At 47.0% G+C, this 19,924-nt stretch overlaps 1 protein-coding gene across 1 annotated transcript; it reads right to left on the reverse strand.

Moving 5' to 3' along the window:
• Positions 1-3,353: 3,353 nt before the first annotated feature.
• On the reverse strand, positions 3,354-17,223 carry LOC308669530 (carboxypeptidase A2-like; the record flags this gene model as incomplete). The annotated part of the gene is made up of 11 exons (XM_081330268.1): positions 3,354-3,541; positions 5,016-5,100; positions 6,622-6,821; positions 8,186-8,276; positions 8,507-8,617; positions 9,544-9,645; positions 10,068-10,169; positions 11,618-11,716; positions 12,597-12,731; positions 14,454-14,535; positions 17,159-17,223. 11 exons carry the CDS (start codon positions 17,221-17,223, stop codon positions 3,354-3,356), a joined length of 1,260 nt encoding a protein of 419 aa, XP_081186394.1.
• Positions 17,224-19,924: the final 2,701 nt, after the last annotated feature.

Here is a 19,924-nt window from a genome sequence, read left to right on the forward strand (position 1 = left end):
TTCAAAATGAGCCAGCAGTGTGCTGCAGCTGCCAAAAAAGCCAACACAGTGCTAGGCTGCATTAACAGAGGGATAGAATCAAGATCACGTGAAGTACTAATACCACTTTACAATGCCTTGGTAAGGCCACACCTGGAATACTGCATCCAGTTTTGGTCACCACGATGTAAAAAAGATGTCAAGACTCTAGAAAGAGTACAGAGAAGAGCAACAAAGATGATTGGGGGACTGGAGGCTAAAACATATAGGGAACGGTTGCTGGAATTGGCTATGTGTAGTTTAATGAAGAGAAGGGTGAGGGGGGACATGATAGCAGTCTTTCCAGTATCTCAGGGGCTGCCCCAAAGAAGAGGGAGTCAAGCTATTCTCCAAAGCCCCTGAAAGCAGGACAAGAAGCAACGGATGGAAACTAGTCAAGGAGAGAAGCAGCCTAGAACTAAGGAGAAACTTCCTGACAGTGAGGACAATTAACCAGTGGAACTACCTGCCTCCAGAAGTGGTGAATGCTCCAACACTGGAAGTTTTTAAGAAGAGACTGGACAACCATTTCCTTGAAATGGTATAGGGTTTCCTGCCTTAGCAGGGGGTTGGACTAGATGACCTCCAAGGTCGATAGTGTCTTGGCGATGTTTTGACGAGGTCCCACTCGTCATCTTCAGGCTGGTGTCTTTGGCTTCGTGCTTGTGCAGACCCAGAATTCCCTTTCCTCAGAAGCAGCCCATTTCCTGTTGGGCACATCCATCCTGGAGCTGATTTCCCCCCACCCCGCTCCTATTTTTCCTGGCACAAGTGATGCTGTAATGCTTGCTTTCTGACAGTAGGTGGCACTGCAGTATTGTTTGCATCCCTGTTTAAAGCAGCCTTTTCCAAGTTTCAGTCAGTTTTAACATGTGTGGACTTCAACTCCCAGAATTCCTCAGCCAACTTGGCTGGCTGGGGAATTCTGGGAGTTGAAGTCCACATGTCTTAAAGTTGCTGAAATTGGTAGACGCTGTTCTAAAGGCTTTTAAATTTATGATTTCCAGGGCCTAGAAATCCAGAAGTGGAGGAATTAAAACTGTCTCTGATATTTTAGGGTTAATGACGTGTGAGCCCAATCAGTGAGTATCTACATGAAGAGATGTTTTCCTCCGTAATCTTTCCTTCATTAAGCTTCTGGTGCAGCCAAGTCAAATACAGCAGGAGTCTTCCAACTTGGCCCTTTGATGACTTGCGGACTTCAACTTCCAGAATTCCTCAGCCAGGCATGCCTGGCTGAGGAATTCTGGGAGTTGAAGTCCACAAGTCATCAAAGGGCCAAGTTGGAAGACCCCTGAAATACAGGGAATCCTGGATTTACAACCATTTGTTTAGTAACCGTTTGAAGTTACAACAGCACTGAAAATTCCAGCTTGCTTCTCTCCTCGGTTAGTTTCCATCTGTTGTTTCTTGTCCTGCCTTCTGGTGCTTTGGAGAAGAGGGTGACCCCCAAATATTGGAAGATATTATGTCTCCCCTAGTCGTTCTTTATAACTTGGTTATAAGTAATCAAACCAGCTGTCTTCCCTCAATTTACTAAGCCACAATGAAACAAATCATTAGAAGACCATTGTTGGATATGTTGAAGGAAAAATCTTCATCAGGGTCCCGCCCAAGCTGGGAGTAAACGACATGGCGACTGCTTTAGGAAGAAGATTGTAGTTTATTGAAGAGCAGAGCTAGACAGAAATGTGGCTGTGGGGCAAGTGACCACGTGGAGCTGGGAGTGGTTGGTTTTTATACCTTCTTGGGCTTTGGTGTTTGGAGTTGTTCCTGTTTGAGGCTTTGTATTTCCTGTGCCATGTACTTTGACCCGAGTCTGTGCCCTTCTGGTATTGGTGGGTTAATCTTATTATCTCTTGCCTTAGATTTTGGGTGGGGGGCATGTAGATTTTAGGTGTCTTTGCCTTTTAATCTTCCAGCTCCTAGCTGGGGGCCTCCAACCTTCCTGAATGGATTATTACATCTGCATTTCTACAGCGCTGGTTTTTGCTTGCGGGAGGGAGACTTGGGGCTATTAAGAAAAAGCTGGGCATGCTTTTCTGCCTCTTTAAGATCCTTTGAGGCAATATGATATAATATAATAATATTTTGCCCTTTTAATATTTCCTTTTCTGGGAGGGCGGGGGGCTGACTTCCCACAGATATGAGATGGGTGGCATATAAATTTTATCAATCCACCCGTCCATCCCTCCAGCTCAGGGTTGACTGGTGGAGTCCTCGGTGCTCTCTGAGCGTGGGATCCCCTTTGGCGACCTTCTGACCAGCCATGCCCATGGGGGAAACAGAGATTCACTTTGCAACCGTGCTACTAACTCAACAGCTGCAGCGATTCACTTAACAACCGTAGAAAGAAAGTTTGTAGAACGGGGCAAAACTGACCGAACAAGTATCCTTGGTTAGCAGTGGAAACTTGAGGCTTTAACTCTGATTGTAAGTCAAGGACGGCCTGAATACCCAAAGGGCACAAGTCACATCATTCAGAGCATCGGAGTGAAGAGAAATGAAAGTCCAAAATGGCAATTGGAAGCAGGATTTATTGATAAAACTGCTGAAGAAGCATCTGAAGGAGGTTTGATCCAAAATCTTGTGGTCTCCACGTTTCAGAAGGCATTATAAGGGAATTATAACAAAAATAGTAAGATTTAGATAGCTCTGGGCAATATTTGCCTTCATTCCTTAACCGATAACTATGCGAGAACAGGGGTCTCCAAACTCGGCAACTTTAAGACTTGTGGACTTCAACTTTAAGACTTGTGGACTTCAACTCCCAGAATTCCCCAGCCAAGATGGCTGGCTGGGGAGTTCCGTGAGTTGAAGTCCGCAAGTCCTAAAGTTGCCAAGTTTGGAGGTTCTGGGCTAGAACATTTTTGCTCAGGGGCGTTCAGACTAGCTGGGACGCCAATTCCCAGAATTCTCCACTGGTGTCTGGGAATGCTGGGCAATGTAGTCTCTGTCCAGTCAAGCAAGAAGCTTGCTGCTAAATGTGCCCCCCTGTTGTTTAAAGGATTCTGGGAATTGTAATCCAAACACACGAGTGGCCACCATGATGGGATTGTGCTGTATTTAATAAATTAGGCATATCAGATCTGGGCAGCAAAAAACTTAGTGACCATTAGGGGGCACCAACTGCATAGACTGGAGATTTCTGCACCTCTGCTGCCCCCCCGGTGGCCATTATCTGAATTAACTGATTGATGGTTATTTAAAATCTGATATATATATTTTTTTCTCTTTTGGGGGCATCTAAAGGGATCTGTCACTCCTCTAATTGACTTTCTGCTAGCATCAGAATATGAAGCCCAAATCCTGTCTTCTCCCAGATCTTCTAGTTCTCAGTAGAGGTGATCCCGCACGTGCTCCATGATCTTTTTCAGCCCCAGCCACGTCTCCTGAGCGGTGGGGATGATCTGTTTGGCCGGCAGGAGGAAACCGTGGCGCCCCGTGTCTCTCAGCTCAAAGGCGAAGGAGTACTTGATCCCGTAATCGTAGCTCCAGTCAATGCTTCCACCACTGGCCTGGTCTGGAATGAAGACCACAGGAAAACATGGATCTAACCAAACTTTGTAGGCCTGGATCTACCCTGCAAGGGCATCAGAGCCTTAGACCAAACTTGGTAACTTCAAGACTTGTGGACTTCAACTCCCAGAATTCCCCAGCCAACATGGCTGGCTGAGGAACTCTGGAAGTTGAAGTCCACAGGTCTTAAAGTGGCCAATTATGGAGAGACCTCTCTTAGACAAATCTAGAACATCTGCACCACTTTCCAGATGAGCAGACTGTGGCTGTCCCAAAACACCTGGACAGCATGAGGTCATGAGGTTCTACACCCTCCGTTTCCATTCGCACAACCTCCTGAACACGGTGGTTGAATTGATGTTTGTTCTGGATTTCAGAGGATCTACTGGGTTATATGCCAACGGGCTATATTCATCCAGAAGAATAGGAAACCTCCCAAACAATCCAGGTTAAAACTAACCCAACTTCGTATGTGATAGGAATGCATCTGCTAAGTCTTGACCTGGACTGTTAGTACGGTAGGTTGTCTAAATAGGGGGTTCAAAAGAAGTGGGGAAGGAGAGAGAAAAAAGGGTTCAATTTAAAGAGACCAACTTTTTTAAAAAAAAATCGTTATCCTGTAGATACCCCGTGGACTGTAGATACCATCCTGATAAATTTTATATATATCTGGATGGATGGAGATAGATGATAGGTAGATAGGTAGATAGGTAGGTAGGTAGATAGATAGATAGATAGATAGATAGATAGATAGATAGATAGATAGATAGATAGATAGATAGATATAAAATTTGTATATATCTCTATATCATCTATCTATACCTATCGATCTATTATACATCTTTTTATCTGTCTCTGTCTGTGTCTGTCTATCTATCATTCATCTATTTACCTATCATTCATCTATATATCCATGATCCATCCATTTACCTATTATCTATCATACACGCACACACACACATATTTGTATGTGTATATATATATATATATATATATATATATATATATATATATATATATATATATATATATATATATATATAAGCTGCAACAGGGCAAGGCCTGAGTATCTTCTAAAGGTACTACACTGTCCATAATCCTCTCAAAATGCAACGAGCTGTGACTTCAATTCCTGGAAGAATCTTATTTTAATTTTTATACCTTGCGTGTTGTTAGCATTTTAATTGCCCTGTACACCGCCCCGAGTCCTTGGAGAGGGGCGGTATATAAATCTAATAAAATAAATAAATAAATAAGAAGACTTTGTCTCACCCGTGGCAGCCCGAAGAGGTGAGGATTTCCACTCCCAGAATCCCTCAGCAGGCATTAAGGTGCATGGACTTCAACTCCCAGAATGCTGGCTGGGAGCGGAAGTCCAGGCCTCTTTGAGCTGCCACAGTTGAGAAACACTGCCCTAGACCCCTCTGAGCCCCCCCCCCGCAAAAGAGTCCCATGCTGAAATACACCCCCAAACTTACAAATGACCGAGCAGATGGGCCCAACTCTATACCGGGTGCCGTACAGCGACGTCAAGGCGTTAACGGCTGAGTTCCCCACCATATCCTAGGAAGAAAATCAGAACTGTAGCATCTGGATTCCCTTGGAAGCAGAGATGCCGACACACCATGGGGGTCAAAAACGGCAAGATGGCGGCTATAAGTGATTCCGGCTTCCCCCATTGAATTTGTGGGAAACTGGCTGGGAAGCTCAGAAATGTTGATCTGGGACACTGCAACCGTCATAAGTACATGCCAGTTGCCAAGCCTTCACATTTTGATGGACATGACCATGGGGGATGCTGCAGCAGGTATAATAAGTGTGAAAACTGGTCATAGGTTACTCACTTAACAGCTACAGTGATTCATTTAATAATAATAATAATAATAAACCTTTATTGTCAAAGTACAACATGTGTACATTGAGATTAGCTGAGCCTCCCCCTGTGCTCTCTCCCCCCAACACACAGTGATAACAAACCCTCCATCCTACCACACCATGTGAACCAACTCCACACCATGTGAACCAACTGTGGCAAGAAAGGTCATTAAATGGGGCGAAGCTCCCTTTACAATTGTCTTGTCAGCAATGGGAATTTGGGGCTCAGTTATGGTTGTGAGTCAAGGACCTACTTATAGTTGACCACCTAGTCCAACCTAGCCAATAATATTAAGTCTACCAAATCTGCACGGCAAAAATTCGTGCTGTCACTATGGGGCAGCAGAGAGTATGTTTCCGTATCTCTGTTGTGCCATCTAGTGGTCATCTGTTGTTCGGCAGCACAGATCTGGTAGCGCCTGAACTAAAAAAAACTCAACAGGCTGGCTGGACGGGTGTAAAACTAAGCAGGGGGGGGGAAGCGAAACCTAATTAAATTTAACCTGTTGTGTGAACGCAGATGACCTGCGAAAGAAGCCGCTCAGCCGAACCGCAAGCCAACCTACTGTTCTGTCCCAGCCTACGGGAGTCCTTGTTAACTCACCAGGACCAACCCATCTTTCAACAAGTAGGCTGGAAACGCAGGAAAAACAAACCCCTTTGAATACTATTTGCAGACCTGCAAAACATCCCAAAAGCAAAGGCAAACGAAACACGATTCAAGCGGAGAATTGTTCACGGGCCAGGCGATCAGAACACGATCCCACCAAACTGGAGTCCTTTGCCAACGGTTGCCTTCAGCAACCAGCACCGCCCACACCTTCCCTTTTTATTACGCAGCCCCCAGGCGTGGCTTTCTCCGTGCTTTCTCCTTCACCCTTGGAGTCGCCCCATTGCCTCCTTCTGTCCTGCTCTGGTTGCCTGTCAGCGTTTGCGAGCGTCTGTGATGTCTTCCAGCTGTGAGTCCTCAGAGTCTGACTCAGCTTCCCAGCACAGCTGGGTCTCAGCCTGGGCACGAGTGGAGGGGCCAGGCTCTGCATTGGCTTGTAAGTCCTGGAGCTCATCAGAGCCTTCCTCTGACTCTGATGGCTCTCCAGGCCCCTCCTCCTCCTCCTCCTCTGATCCCCCAGACTCAACTGCCAGGTCCCATGGCAGGCACGGAATCACAACACCTACAGAGGCCACGGCCCCATGAACCCGGAGCCTTACCAGTTCTTCCGCGTCTTTAGGTTTGGTGCATTTATAGCCGTAGGGGTACATGAGGAGCTGGGAGTAGCTATGGATGCTGATAAACGCCTTGATGTTCCCGTGTCTCTTGACGAAATCCACAACGGACCGAACTTCGACTTCCGAGTTGGCGCTGGGTCCACGGTAGGAATCGGAACAGGGGTCGTTGCTGGCGCCAGGTCCTGCCGTGGTGAGGAATGCAAACGAACCCGGTCAAAACGCAACAAGGATCCAACTGTCTATGGAGATTCTCAACCGTTCAAGTCCTGGTTGTCCCAAAGGTGCCTTTTTCACGAGGCAACTGGACTTCCTTGTTTTTCTTTGAAGACGTTTTGCTTCTTATCCAAGAAACTTCTTCAGGTTCTGACTGGAGGGTGGGGAGTGGGAAGGATTTATACTCCTTGCAGACAGCTGACCATTTGCATCCTTTGATGCATCTGTTGAGGCCACCTGGAGGTTTATCTGTGTCCTCAGGGTCACCCGAGTGGTGCAAATGGCTGTGGAGCCTTTTTGGAACTGCTGAAAGGGTTGAAGCACCCATTTGCACCACTCAGGTGACCCTGAGGAGACAGACAAGTGGCTTCAACGACTCTCTAAAAAAAGGAAATGACCAGCTCTCTGCAAGGAGTATAAATCCTCCCCTTCCCCACCATCCAGTCAGAGCTGAAGAAGCTTCTTGGATGAGAAGCGAAAGGTCTTCAAAGGAAAACCAAGAAAGTCCAGTTGCCTCCTGAAAAAAATCACCTTTGGGATAATCAGAATCCAAGGCTGCTTATTCAGAGACCCCAATTTTCAACTGGATACTAAGATGCATTTAGCTCTTATCCCTTTCTAGGGCTGTAGGTCACTCAATAGAAAAATAGGTAGTCCTCGATTTACAACTTTTCATTTAGCGACCGTTCAAAATTGCAACGGCAGCGTAAAAAGTGACTTACAACCAATATTCCCACTTATGACCATCACAGCAGTTTCTGATTTTTCCCCTCCAATTTCTCTGGCACAAGTGGAGTTGTAATGCTTGCTTTCTGCCACTAGGTGGCAAAAGAGTACTGTTTGCATCCCTATGGGCTACCTAAAGCAGCCACACTACGACAACTCACAACACAAGGTAGTCCTCCACTTATGGCCACAACTGGGCCCCAAATTTCTGTTGCTAGGCGAGACAGCTGTTAACGGAGTTTTGTCCCATTTTTACGACCTTTCCTGGCAGAGTTCTTAAGTGAATCACTGCAGTTCTTAAACTTAGCAACACACTTGTTCAGGGAATGTGGCCTCCCATTGACTTTGCTCATCAGACGGTCGCAAAAGGGGATCCCTTGACCCCGGGGCACCGCACCCATCATAAGTGTGAGTCAGTTGCCGAGGATCTGAACTTTGATCCCGTGATCGGGGGGGGGGGGGATGCTGGAACGCTCATAAACGTGAGCGCTCGTAAGTCGCTCTTACTTCAAACAGTCACTAAGTGAACTGCCGTAAGTCGAGGACTACCTATACCAGCACCAGCCAATTCAAGAACGCGCTGCAGGGAAAGCGATGCCCGGTTTACCTCCAAAACCCGCATCCCAGTTTCGGTTGGGATCAACTCCGACACACTGGCTGCCCGGTGTTCTGGACCGGGTTTTTCTCCACATACGATTCTGGATACGGAAGAGAAAGTGGTGCCATTAGAAGCGACAGCAAACCAAGAATGAAGGTCGTTGCAAAAGACTGAGAAGCTCTCTAGATTGATGCTCGTTAACCTTGGGACCTTTAAGAGGGGTGGACTTCAAGAATTCTGGGAGTTGAAGTCCACCCCTCTTAAAGGTCCCAAGATAGACAAACATTGATCTAGACTGAAAGACGTTACAACTGGTGATCAGATACTCACTTTAGTGTGAGAGTAGACGTATCCGTCGGGATTTGCCACCACCAGCAGGAAAATATCCATTTTGTTTAGCAGGGAGGTCAGAGAAGGCTCTTTCCCAAAGTCAGAAGCGATCTGGGGAGGCAAAAACAAACAAACATGGGGCGCAACTCCAGGGTCCCCACATTTTTTGTGGGGGGAAGTCCCCCGTCTCCCCCGCAAGCATGCTTTTGCAGCTGTCGACCGTTCTCAGAAACCCTTTGTGGGTTCACACCCAACTTTCATACACACCCAGTTCACATCCAGCTTGGGAGGGGCGAGGGCTTTATCCCCATGCGGGTTGGGGGAAGGGTCAGACCCCCGCCCATAACTCTTATGTCTTTGCCTGGTGAAATCCTCGTTTTACGCCCCCAAAATACTCCCATTTCCTTGTACAACTAAAGCGAGTTTTGTTCCATCTTTATTTTTGCACTTTCTTCAAGGAATAATGTCGTGGGTGTAGACACCAACTTGGCAGATTTTTGCAACCTCAGCAAAGAAGCTGATCAGTCCCTCTTTGCACCCTGATACGCAAGTCTTCCTCGACTTTCAACAGTTCATTTAGTGAGCGTTCAAAGTTGCAACGGCACTGAACAAAAGGGACCCCATTTCCCACATATGACTGTCGCTGCGTCCTCCGGGTCACGCAATCAAAATTCAGACGCTGAGCAACGGACTCATGTTTACGACGGTCGCAGTGTCCCGGGGGTGTCACGTGATCCCCTTTGGCGACCTTCGGGCAAGCGACGTCAATGGGGGGAAGCCTGATTCACTTAACGACCGTGTGATTAACTTCAGAACCGTGGTGATTCACTTAACAACCGCGGCAAGAAAGGTCGCAAAATGGGGCAAAGTCACTGAAGCAATGTTTTACCTAGCAGCAGAAATGCTGGGCTTCCTGTATCGTGTGACGAGCAGCTACCCACGTCTCCGTCGCCGAACCCGAGTGGGCGTGGCCAGTCCCGAAAGTGGGCGGAGCCAGATACAAACCCACCCACCGTTGCCATTCCGTGCCAGCTGACCTTTTTAGCAGTCCAAAGTGCCGTGGCCTGGGTGACCCATTCTCGCGCGTGAATCCCGGCATCAATCCAGATGGCAGGGCGTCCGTTTCCCCCGGTGCTGAACTGTCGGACAAAACGTGGACTTTACAAATAATCCTTTTTTTAAAAAAAAATGTGCAACAAAGCGGCGCCACAAAACGGTAATACCGAATGAGGGCCAGGTGATACCATTAAATAAAATATCAGTAAAATCTGAAACTAAATCTAAATCTAAACTGGATCAAATATATCCCATTAGAGCAGGGGTCTTCAAACTTGACCCTTTGATGCTTTGTGGACTTCAACTCCCAGAATTCCTCAGCCAGCGTGCACGCTGGCTGAGGAATTCTGGGAGTTGAAGTCCACAAGGCATCAAAGGGCCAAGTTTGAAGACCCCTGCATCAGAGGGACCACAATCCATTCTGCCAAAATACTGGCGAGAATTCGCTCCGAATTTTTGGAATGATTCTTGGCTCAGGATTTGAAGATACAGGCCCAAATGTTACCTTGAGGACAAACAGAGGCCGTTTTTCATAGGTCTTTCCAATCTGGATTTTGCTCACGATCTGCGGGTGCTCAGCCACGATACTATCCATCGCTCCGTAAATCTAAGGAGGAAATAAAGAAGGAGAGAGAGATGGAATTTGGGGGGCGGGCAGAAAAGGATACTACACCAGGTTTGATGTAGAAGCTGCCGTTTTAGTCTGGACCAGTGTTTCTCAAACTTGGCAAATTTAAGATGGGTGGACTTCAACTCCCAGAATTCCCCCAGCCAGCATGCTTTGAGGGGTGGACTTCAACTCCCAGAATTCCCCAGCCAGCCTGCTTTAAGATGGGAGCGACTCCCAGAATCCCCCAGCCAGCGTGCTTTACGATGGGTGGACTTCAACTCCCAGAATTCTGTGGCTGGCTGGGGAATTCTGGGAGTTGAAGTCCACTCATCTGAAAGACACCAAAGCTGAGAAACCCTTGTCTAAAACTGTAACCGTGGAGATCACCTTGTCCAATCAGAGACCTCTATAGAGGAAAGGTCCCCAAAAATACAGGTTAAAAAGAGATGGTTATTCGCTGGCAGAGTTGTGGACGCCATCTTGACTTTTTTGCCCCCTCTGAGCTTAGTCCCATGCTCTGTGCAGGAATGGCCAACACATCAAGTCCCCGGATGATGGACACGTGTGCTCCATCCCTCCCGCCCCAAAACGAGGCTGTCTCCACCCAACTGCGAAGGAACGTTTTTATTTATTTATGCATTTATGCGTTTCTCAAATTTATAGAGTCAGCCGTCTCAGCGGAAGTGACTCTTGCTGCAAGAAGCCTTTCTTGCCTAGTGGTTAGCTAACTGCCACCTTCCGTCGCTTTGAGTAACCATCTTTGCTCCATGCCAGAGATACAGCTAGTTGTCTACTTAGGACAGGGATCTTCAAACGTGGCCCTTTTGTGACTTGTGGACTTCAACTCCCAGAATTCCCCAGCCACCTTTAAGATAGGTGGACTTCAGCACGCCTGGCTGAGGAATTCTGGGAGTTGAAGTCCACAAGTCATAAAAGGGCCAAGTGTGAAGACCCCTGACTTAGGAGCCCAACTGAATTGACGTCCACCTATCTTAAAGCTGGCTGGGGAATTCTGGGAGTTGAAATCCACTTATTTTAAAGCCTGTTATGTGGGGGATTCTGGGAGTTGAAGTCCACCTATTTAAAAGCTGGCTGAGGAATTCTGGGAGTTGAAGTCCACCTGAGATGATACGCAGTCACGTCAGCCTCTCCACAGTTCCGTGAACCAAATTTGGTTGCATCTTCCCATGACTGCTTTGGGTGACTTTCCCAGTCAGTGAAGTTCACTTAACAACCAGTTGATTCATTTAACAACTGCAATGATTTGCTTAACGACCAACGCCCCCCTCAAAAAATGCGTAAAATCAGGTGTGCTTCACTTAACAGCCACCTGGCTTAGGGATGTAAATTTGGGCCCCAATTGTCCTCGTAAGTCAAGGACCACCTCGATATAACAGTCCACCTCAGTGAGAGACCTGGGCGCAACGCATTCTCAAGTGACTTACCGTGTCCAAGTTATGGTAAGCACCATAGTTGAAATTCTTCTGGCCAAATTCCCTCTGACGATTAAGGTGCATCTCTCGAGATTCTTCATCCAGCAGGGCCTGCAACGAGAATGTGGGTCACAGGGATAGTCGGATTTGATCACAGCATGTTGTCCGTCACCGATTGCGGGTGAAGTTGTGCAGGCCACACACATTCACCGTTTGGAATTGTGGAAAATATTAGTGGGAAGAAGGCTGTGTCCCCCAGCTTGACTGTTCAGAGCAATATTTCTCAATTTTAACCACTGGAAGATGGGTGGACTTCAACTCCCAGAATTCCCCAGCCAACCATGCTGAAATCCACCTACCTTAAAGCTGGCCAGGGAATTCTGGGAGTTGAAGTCCACCTATTTTAAAGCTGGCCGGGGGATTCTGGGAGTTGAGGTCCACCTATTTTAAAGCTGGCAGGGGGATTCTGGGAGTTGAAGTCCACCTATTTTAAAGCTGGCCGGGAGATTCTGGGAGTTGAAGTCCACCTATTTTAAAGCTGGCTGGGGGATTCTGGGAGTTGAAGTCCACCCATTTTAAAGCTGGCCAGGGGATTCTGGGAGTTGAAGTCCACCTATTTTAAAGGTGGCCGGGGGATTCTGGGAGTTGAAGTCCACCTATTTTAAAGCTGGCTGGGGATTCTGGGAGTTGAGCACCTATTTTAAAGCTGGCTGGGGAATTCTGGGAGTTGAAGTCCTCCCGTCTTCGAGTTGTTAAAACCAAGGAACCCTCATCCAGAGGAACACAAGTAAACCTCTCACAAATCCACACACAAGCCCACCCTCGCCATACTCCACCCAAGGCCCAGACCGAGCGTTATTGTTATTGTGTTTCTTTGGAAGAGGATCAATGGGACTTGTGGTCCAAATACAACGCAGGGAAAATATTTCCATATAACAAATCCCGTTTGTTGATTTCCTCTACCACCACCCCCGCCATTCTCTCATCGTACCTGCACATCTTCAATCAGGACCGAGTACTTAATCTGGTGTGACTCCAGAAAGACTTTGACAGCCTGGAGACCAGCAAAGGGCACCTGGACATCGACAGATTCTTCGGGTAGCGATGGAGCCCGCCAGAAATTCAGCTGAGAAGAACGAATAAAGTGGGTGAAGGAGGCAAGGTCGTGTCCAAGCATGGCGTAAAAAATGACAGAAAAGTCCCCGATTGTAAAGGAAAGGGCTACAGGCAGCCCTCCTCAACTTACAACAGTCCATTTAGGACTGGAGGCTAAAACATATAAGGAACAGTTGCTGGAATTGGGACCTTGGGGGTCATCTAGTCCAACCCCCTGCTCAGGCAGGAAACCCTGTATCATTTCAGACAAATGGCGGTCAAATCTCTTCAGGAAAACTTCCAGTGTTGGAGCATTCACCACTTCTGGAGGCAGGTGGTTCCACTGGTTAATTGTTCTAACTGTCAGGAAGTTTCTCCTTAGTTCTAGGTTGCTTCTCTCCTTGACTAGTTTCCATCCGTTGCCTTCAGGGGCTTTGGTGAATAGCTTGACTGCCTCTTCTTTGGGGCAGCCCCTGAGATATTGGAACTCTGCTATCATGTCCCCTCTGGTCCTTCTCTCCATTAAACTAGACATACCCAATTCCAGCCACTGTTCCTTGTATGTTTTAGCCTCCAGTCCCCTGATCATCTTTGTTGCTGTTCTCTGCACTCTTTCCAGAGTCTCAACATCTTTTCTACATCGTGGGGACCAAAACTGGATGCAAATATTCCAAGTGTGGCCTTACCAAGGCCTTGTAAAGTGGTATTAACACTTCCCATGAACTTGATTCTATCCCTCTGTTAATGCAGCCTAGCACTGTGTTGGCCTTTTTGGCGGCTGCAGCACACAGCGGGCTCATATTTAAGTGATTGTCCACTAGGACTCCGAGATCCCTCTCACAGTTGCTACTACTGAGCAAGTTAACACCTATAACAGTGGTAGGCAACCTTGGCCCCCTCATGACTGGTGGACTTCAACTCCCAGAATTCCTGAGCCAGCATGGGGAAATTATGGCCCCTTCATGACTCGTGGACTTCAACTCCCAGAATTCCTGAGCCAGCCTGGCTCAGCATGGAAACCTCTCTCTTTCCCCTCAGCATGGCTGGCTCAGGAATTCTGGGAGTTGAAGTCCATGAGTCATAAAAGAGCCAAGGTTGCCTACCCCTGACCTATAATCTTCCATGACTGCAATCTTTTGACCCACTTATTTTGGGGTACAGAAGGCCAACTCAACAAATGCTTTAGAAGTGCACATCTCCACACTCACAGCCTGTTAGGCAACCTGGGAGGAGGTTAAACCAGCTGTTCTACACACCAACCTACACTTCATCCCATCCTGGGATGGTTCCCATTCTAGGTGTGCGTGGGTCACTTAAGGTCAGAATTATTAATTTAATCAGAATGCAGTGAGTCCTCAGCGTGTTACAATGGCACTGAAAACAAAAATGACTTATGACCGTTTTTCACACTTGTGACCGCTGCAGCATCCACAGGGTCACGTGATTCAAAATTCAGCCGCTTGGCAGCTGGCTCATATTTATGACAGTCACAGTGTCCCCGGCGGTGGGGTTTTCACGCGATCTCCTTTTGCGACCTTCTGACAAGCAAAGTCCATGGGGGGAAGCCGGATTCGCTTAACGTCCGTGTTCCTAACTTAACAACCGCAGGGATTCGCTTAACAACGGTGGCAAGAAAGGTCGCAAAATGGGCCAAAACTCACTGAACAACTGTCTGGCTTCGCGAGGGAACTTTTGGGCTCAAGATGGAGGGTTACCTGTCCTGGAATTGTTACCCTTGTGCAAATACACACACCTGGAGGTGTTTCAGGCCTCCCAATTCTTTCAGCAAATCAACCTGCTCCTCGCTGGATGGCTTCAGGCGGAGAACCTGGTCACTGAAAGAGCCAAAACCCAAAAGAATAGGATTAGTGGTTTGTCCAGTTTGCCCCGTTGTTGGGCGTTGTGTGTTGTGTATTCATTCGCCCACGTCATTGGGTGTCGCCCTTTAGGAGGTCAATCCAACTGGTGGTGGAGGCAGTTTGGGGGATCATTACACCATGAACACAAGAGGGGGGGCCATTTGCAGATGTATTACAGTCAGTCCTCGACTTACGACTGCAACTGAGGTCAAAATTTCTGTTGCTAAGCAAGACCGTTGTTAAATTATTTTCCCGTTTTACAACCTTCCTTGCCATGGTTGTTAAGGGAATCGCTGCCATTGTTAAGTAAGACAGTTGCTAAGTGAATCTGTCTTCTTCACAGACTTTACTAATAACGTAAAACTGCCACCATTCCTCTCTATTGTATTTAAAAGCCCCCGTAAGTTATAAAGTTATAAAGGCGAAATAACAACCTGTGGCAGGAAAGATAAGAACTGGATATTCTCAGGACCCGTTATGTCTGACGGGTTCTGTTGTAATTATTGTTTTAAGGTAACTATCTTCTGCATTTGGGCAAAATTAGGGTTTAATTTGTTTTCAATATCTGTATTTGTGCATTCTGTTATTTATGTCACTGTTCACTGCCCTGAGTCCTTAGGGAGAAGGGCGGTATACAAATCAAATAAATAAATGTCAACCTGAAACAGAGGAGTTTGGCTCTCTAAGTCAGTCAATGCTGGCTGACTGAGGAATTCTGGGAGTTGAAGTCCCCAAGTCTTAAAGTTGCCATGTTGGAGGCCTCTGTCTGAGGAATTCTGGGAGTTGAAGTCCCCAAATCTTAAAGTCGCCATGTTTGGAGGCCTCCGTCTGAGGAATTCTGGGAATTGAAGTCCCCAAGTCTTAAAGTTGCTAGGTTTGGAGGCCTCCGTCTGAGGAATTCTGGGAGTTGAAGTCCCCAAGTCTTAAAGTCGCCAAGTTTGGGGATCCCTATTCTAGGCTCAGAAATGAACAACCCACCGTTGTTTAATTCAAAGGAGCGGAAGAAAAAGGCCTACCATTTATTTCGTGACTGAATTAAAGCCACTTCTCTAGCCGTGATGCATCTTTCCTCAATGCAGGGTTTCTGGAGAATATTAATTGCTAAGTGCTTTTCTCCAAAGCAAGGGACGCGGTGCTCAGTGGGTTGGGATGCTGAGCTTGTCGATCAGAAGGTCGGCAGTTTGACGGGTCGAATCCCGAGTGCCGCGTAGCAGAGTGAGTGCCTGTTACTCGTCCCAGCTTCTGCCAACCTAGCAGTTCGAAAGCACGTCAAAATACAAGTAGAAAAATAGGGACCACTCCGGTGGGAAGGTAACAGCATTCCGTGCGCCTTTGGCGTCTAGTCATGCCGGCCACACGACCACGGAGACGTCCTCGGACAAGCGCTGGCTCTTCGGCTTTGAAACAGAGATGAGCACCGGCCCCTAGAGTCGGAAACGACTAGCACGCATGTGCGGGGGAACCTTTACCTTTTACGTTTCTCCAAAGCGGGGACCGTGACAATCTGTTCCAATCTCAGCTTGATTGGAAATGTGAGGAGGTACATTTTACTCAATGCTTAAAGAAGAGACATGTCTGAGGATGAAGAGGTGGGGCGTAATGGTTGCCTGGACCAAACCAGGAAAGGAGGCGACGTTAAGCCAAAGTTTGCAAACTTCACTGATTAGTGGGAAACACCTGCAAGATTTGGTTCGCCACAAACCAGAGACAGAATAACAGAGATGGAAGGGACCTTGGAGGCCATCTAGTCCAACCCCCTATATACCATTTCAGACAATCTCTTCCTAAAATATCCTCCAGCGTTGGAGCAGCCACAGCTTCTAAAGGGAAGCTGCTCCACTGGTTCATTATTCTCAATGTCCAGAAATTTCTCCTTAGATCTGGATTGGATATCTGATCCATTGTTCCTTTCATGCCCTCAGGTGCTTTGGAGAACAGGAATGAGTAGAACAGAAATAAATGGATTTCTTCCTAAAATCTGAGGACATTGAGAATGCAGCAGGGGGACAGCCTTCCATGAAGTCTTCAAGAAGAGATTGGACAACTGTTTGTCTGAAATGGTATAGGGTTTCCTGCCTGAGCAGGGGGTTGGACTAGAAGACCTCCAGGGTCCCTCCCAACTCCGTTGATTCTGTTGTCTGTATTTCACTGAACTCATAAAACACACTACAGTAATCCACAATCAAGCAGACTACATGACCGCTTAGCACAGCGCAGGAATCCAGCCGGCACCCACCAGATTTGAAATCCTAGAGTTTGAAGGAGTCCTGGAGGTCATCTAGTCCAACCCCCTTGCTCCCTGCAGACATCCAAATTAAAGCACCCTCCGCAGAGGGTTGCGTCAGCTTTCGCTTCAATAAATCCAGGAAAGAGAATCCACCGACACGCTAGACCAGAGGTCGCCAAACTTGGCAACTTTAAGACCTGTGGACTTCAACTCCCAGAATTCCCCAGCCAGCATGGCTGGCTGAGGATTTCTGGGAGTTGAAGTCCACAAGTCTTAAAAGTTGAAACCCGCAGCTCTTAAAGCTGCCACGTTTGGAGACCCCTGCACTAGGCAATTGGTGCATCCTAACAGACTAGCATGAAGCCAGCTTACCCTTCAAAGGTTTCCAGGCTCCAGGTGACCCCAAGCAAAACTCCAAACAACAGGATTAGCTTCATGGTGGAAAGTTCCAGAAACAGGAGAATTGAGGTCCAGTTGGGCTGTATTTATGGGAACGTGTCTTCGCTAATCTACTCCTAGGTCATGTTCTAAAAGGGCTTCATCTGCAGAAATTCCCAGGAAGGAGCAAACACCCTTTGCAGGACTTATTGCCAAGAACAACGCAAGAGCGATAATGAAAGGTTAGAAAAATTGTTTGATTAGCAACCTACGTGTAGCCACACACCCCATTCACGGTTTTCCGAATTGCCCAAGGCTACTTCGGCAAGAGTGGATGTGACTCAGAAGTTGTTTTTTTCTCCTCCTCCGGCGGGAAAACACATATTTTTAAGGGAAGGTTGAGTTGTGGGTCCACCCAACCTCACAAAAGGGTGAAATGAAAGCTGAGTCAGCTTTCCTGTTGTCTTCTCTCAACCTGGGCAAAAACTTCGAGGGGCAGAGGACTTAAAGCGTGGCGGCTAGGGAATTCTGGGAGTTGAACTCCACCTGTCTTAAAGCGGGCTGGCTGGGGAATTCTGGGAGTTGAAGTCCACCCATCTTAAAGTGGCTGAGTTTGAGAAACATTGCTTTAGAGCTTCGCCCAGGGGTAGGCAACCTTGGCTCTTTTATGACTCGTGGACTTCAACTCCCAGAATTCCTCAGCCAGGCATGCTGAAGTCCACCTATCTTAAAGGTGGCTGGGGAATTCTGGGAGTTGAAGTACACAAGTCACAAAAGGGCCAAGTTTGAAGATCCCCTGTCCTATGTGGACAACTAGCTGTATCTGTGGCATGGAGCAAAGATGGTTACTCAAAGCGACGGAAGGTGGCAGTTAGCTAACCACTAGGCAAGAAAGGCTTCTTGCAGCAAGAGTCACTTCCGCTGAGACGGCTGACTCTATAAATTTGAGAAATGTATAACTGCATAAATAAATAAAAACGTTCCTTCGCAGTTGGGTGGAGACGGCCTCGTTTTGGGGCGGGAGGGATGGAGCACACGTGCCCATCATGCGGGGACTTGATGTGTTGGCCATTCCTGCACAGAGCATGGGACTAAGCTCAGAGGGGGCAAAAAAGTCAAGATGGCGTCCACAACTCTGCCAGCGAATAACCATCTCTTTATAACCTGCATTTTTGGGGACCTTTCTTCTATAGAGGTCTCTGATTGGACAAGGTGATCTCCAAGGTTATAGTTTTAGACAAGGGTTTCTCAGCTTTGGTGTCTTTCAGATGAGTGGACTTCAACTCCCAGAATTCCCCAGCCAGCCACAGAATTCTGGGAGTTGAAGTCCACCCATTGTAAAGCACGCTGGCTTTCTTGTCTTCTCTCAACCTGGGCAAAAACTTTGAGGGGCAGATGACTTAAAGCATGGCGGCTAGGGAATTCTGGGAGTTGAAGTCCACCTGTCTTAAAGCGGGCTGTCTGGGGAATTCTGGGAGTTGAAGTCCACCATCATAAAGTATGCTGGCTGGGGAATTCTGGGAGTTGAAGTCCACCCATCTTAAAGTGGCTGAGTTTGAGAAACATTGCTTTAGAGCTTAGCCCAGGGGTAGGCAACCTTGGCTCTTTTATGACTCATGGACTTCAACTCCCAGAATTCCTGAGCCAGCTATGCTATGCTGGCTCAGGAATTCTGGGAGTTGAAGTCCACGAGTCATAAAAGAGCCATGGTTGCCTACCCCTGGCTTAGCCTCTCCCTAACTAAATTTTGAAAAGGTCTGGCTTTCTGCTGGATCAAAATCCCTTCGGGATTGATTGCTAACAGTGTTATTGTGACTATACATTTCGATGTATTTTGTTTTTTAATCCAATTAAAGTAAGTATCAGTTAATAATGTTCAGAAGGGCAGTACGTAATCTCCAGCAAATAACTGTGCTGATTTCAACTGCAAAATGAAATACGCCAGGATCAGGCGTTCAGAACTGCGTCTCTCTCTACTGCAACAGACACAACACGCTAGCAAGGTTTATGCATCACATTCAGCTACAGCGTGGCTTATTCAGTTTGGGTTTAATGGGTTCAATGACCCCAGAGCCATTGTGGTTTACAAACAGGGTTTCTGTTTTGAACAAACCAACCATGGTTAACAAGCCATGACACAGGAAAGTGCAAACGCAGACATTGACAAAGCACACACACACACACACACACACACACACAGAGAATTCAAATGTATTCGCGGTCTATTGCTTCCAAGTGTCTGTGCATTTTCCTTTTCTTGAGATTTTTTTTTAATCTTATTTTTTTTTTAAAAAAAGGAAGGGACGATGCCCAGCGCTACTTCTAAGAAACTCAAGACACTTCAGAGTGTATTGCCATTCTTTTCCAATGATAATCTTTATTTTTTAAAAAAATGTTGTTTGGATATTTAACTAAACACTGAGCTTAAATCTAATGTGTATGCTACACAGCTGTCATAATTCGCAGCCTGTCCGGCCTTGGGTGGGGATCTGGTTGGAAAAAAACAACACTGCATGCTGAATGTAGTAAACTCACACACACGCACACAGGCACACAAATTCACACACTCACAACACACGTACACACACACACTTCAAGGTCAGGGTACAGAGCCTTGTAGCCTAAAAGCAAAATGTTTGTGTTGCAAGTAATAAATGTGACAGCAAACTAGCAAGATTAATGACCCAGCAGTGTTGTTAGACCAGGGGTCTTCAAACTTGGCCCTTTTATGACTTGTGGACTTCAACTCCCAGAATTCTT

Source organism: Vipera berus (assembly GCF_964194415.1).
Source record: "Vipera berus genome assembly, chromosome: 6".
In the NCBI taxonomy this organism is placed as follows: domain Eukaryota; kingdom Metazoa; phylum Chordata; class Lepidosauria; order Squamata; family Viperidae; genus Vipera; species Vipera berus.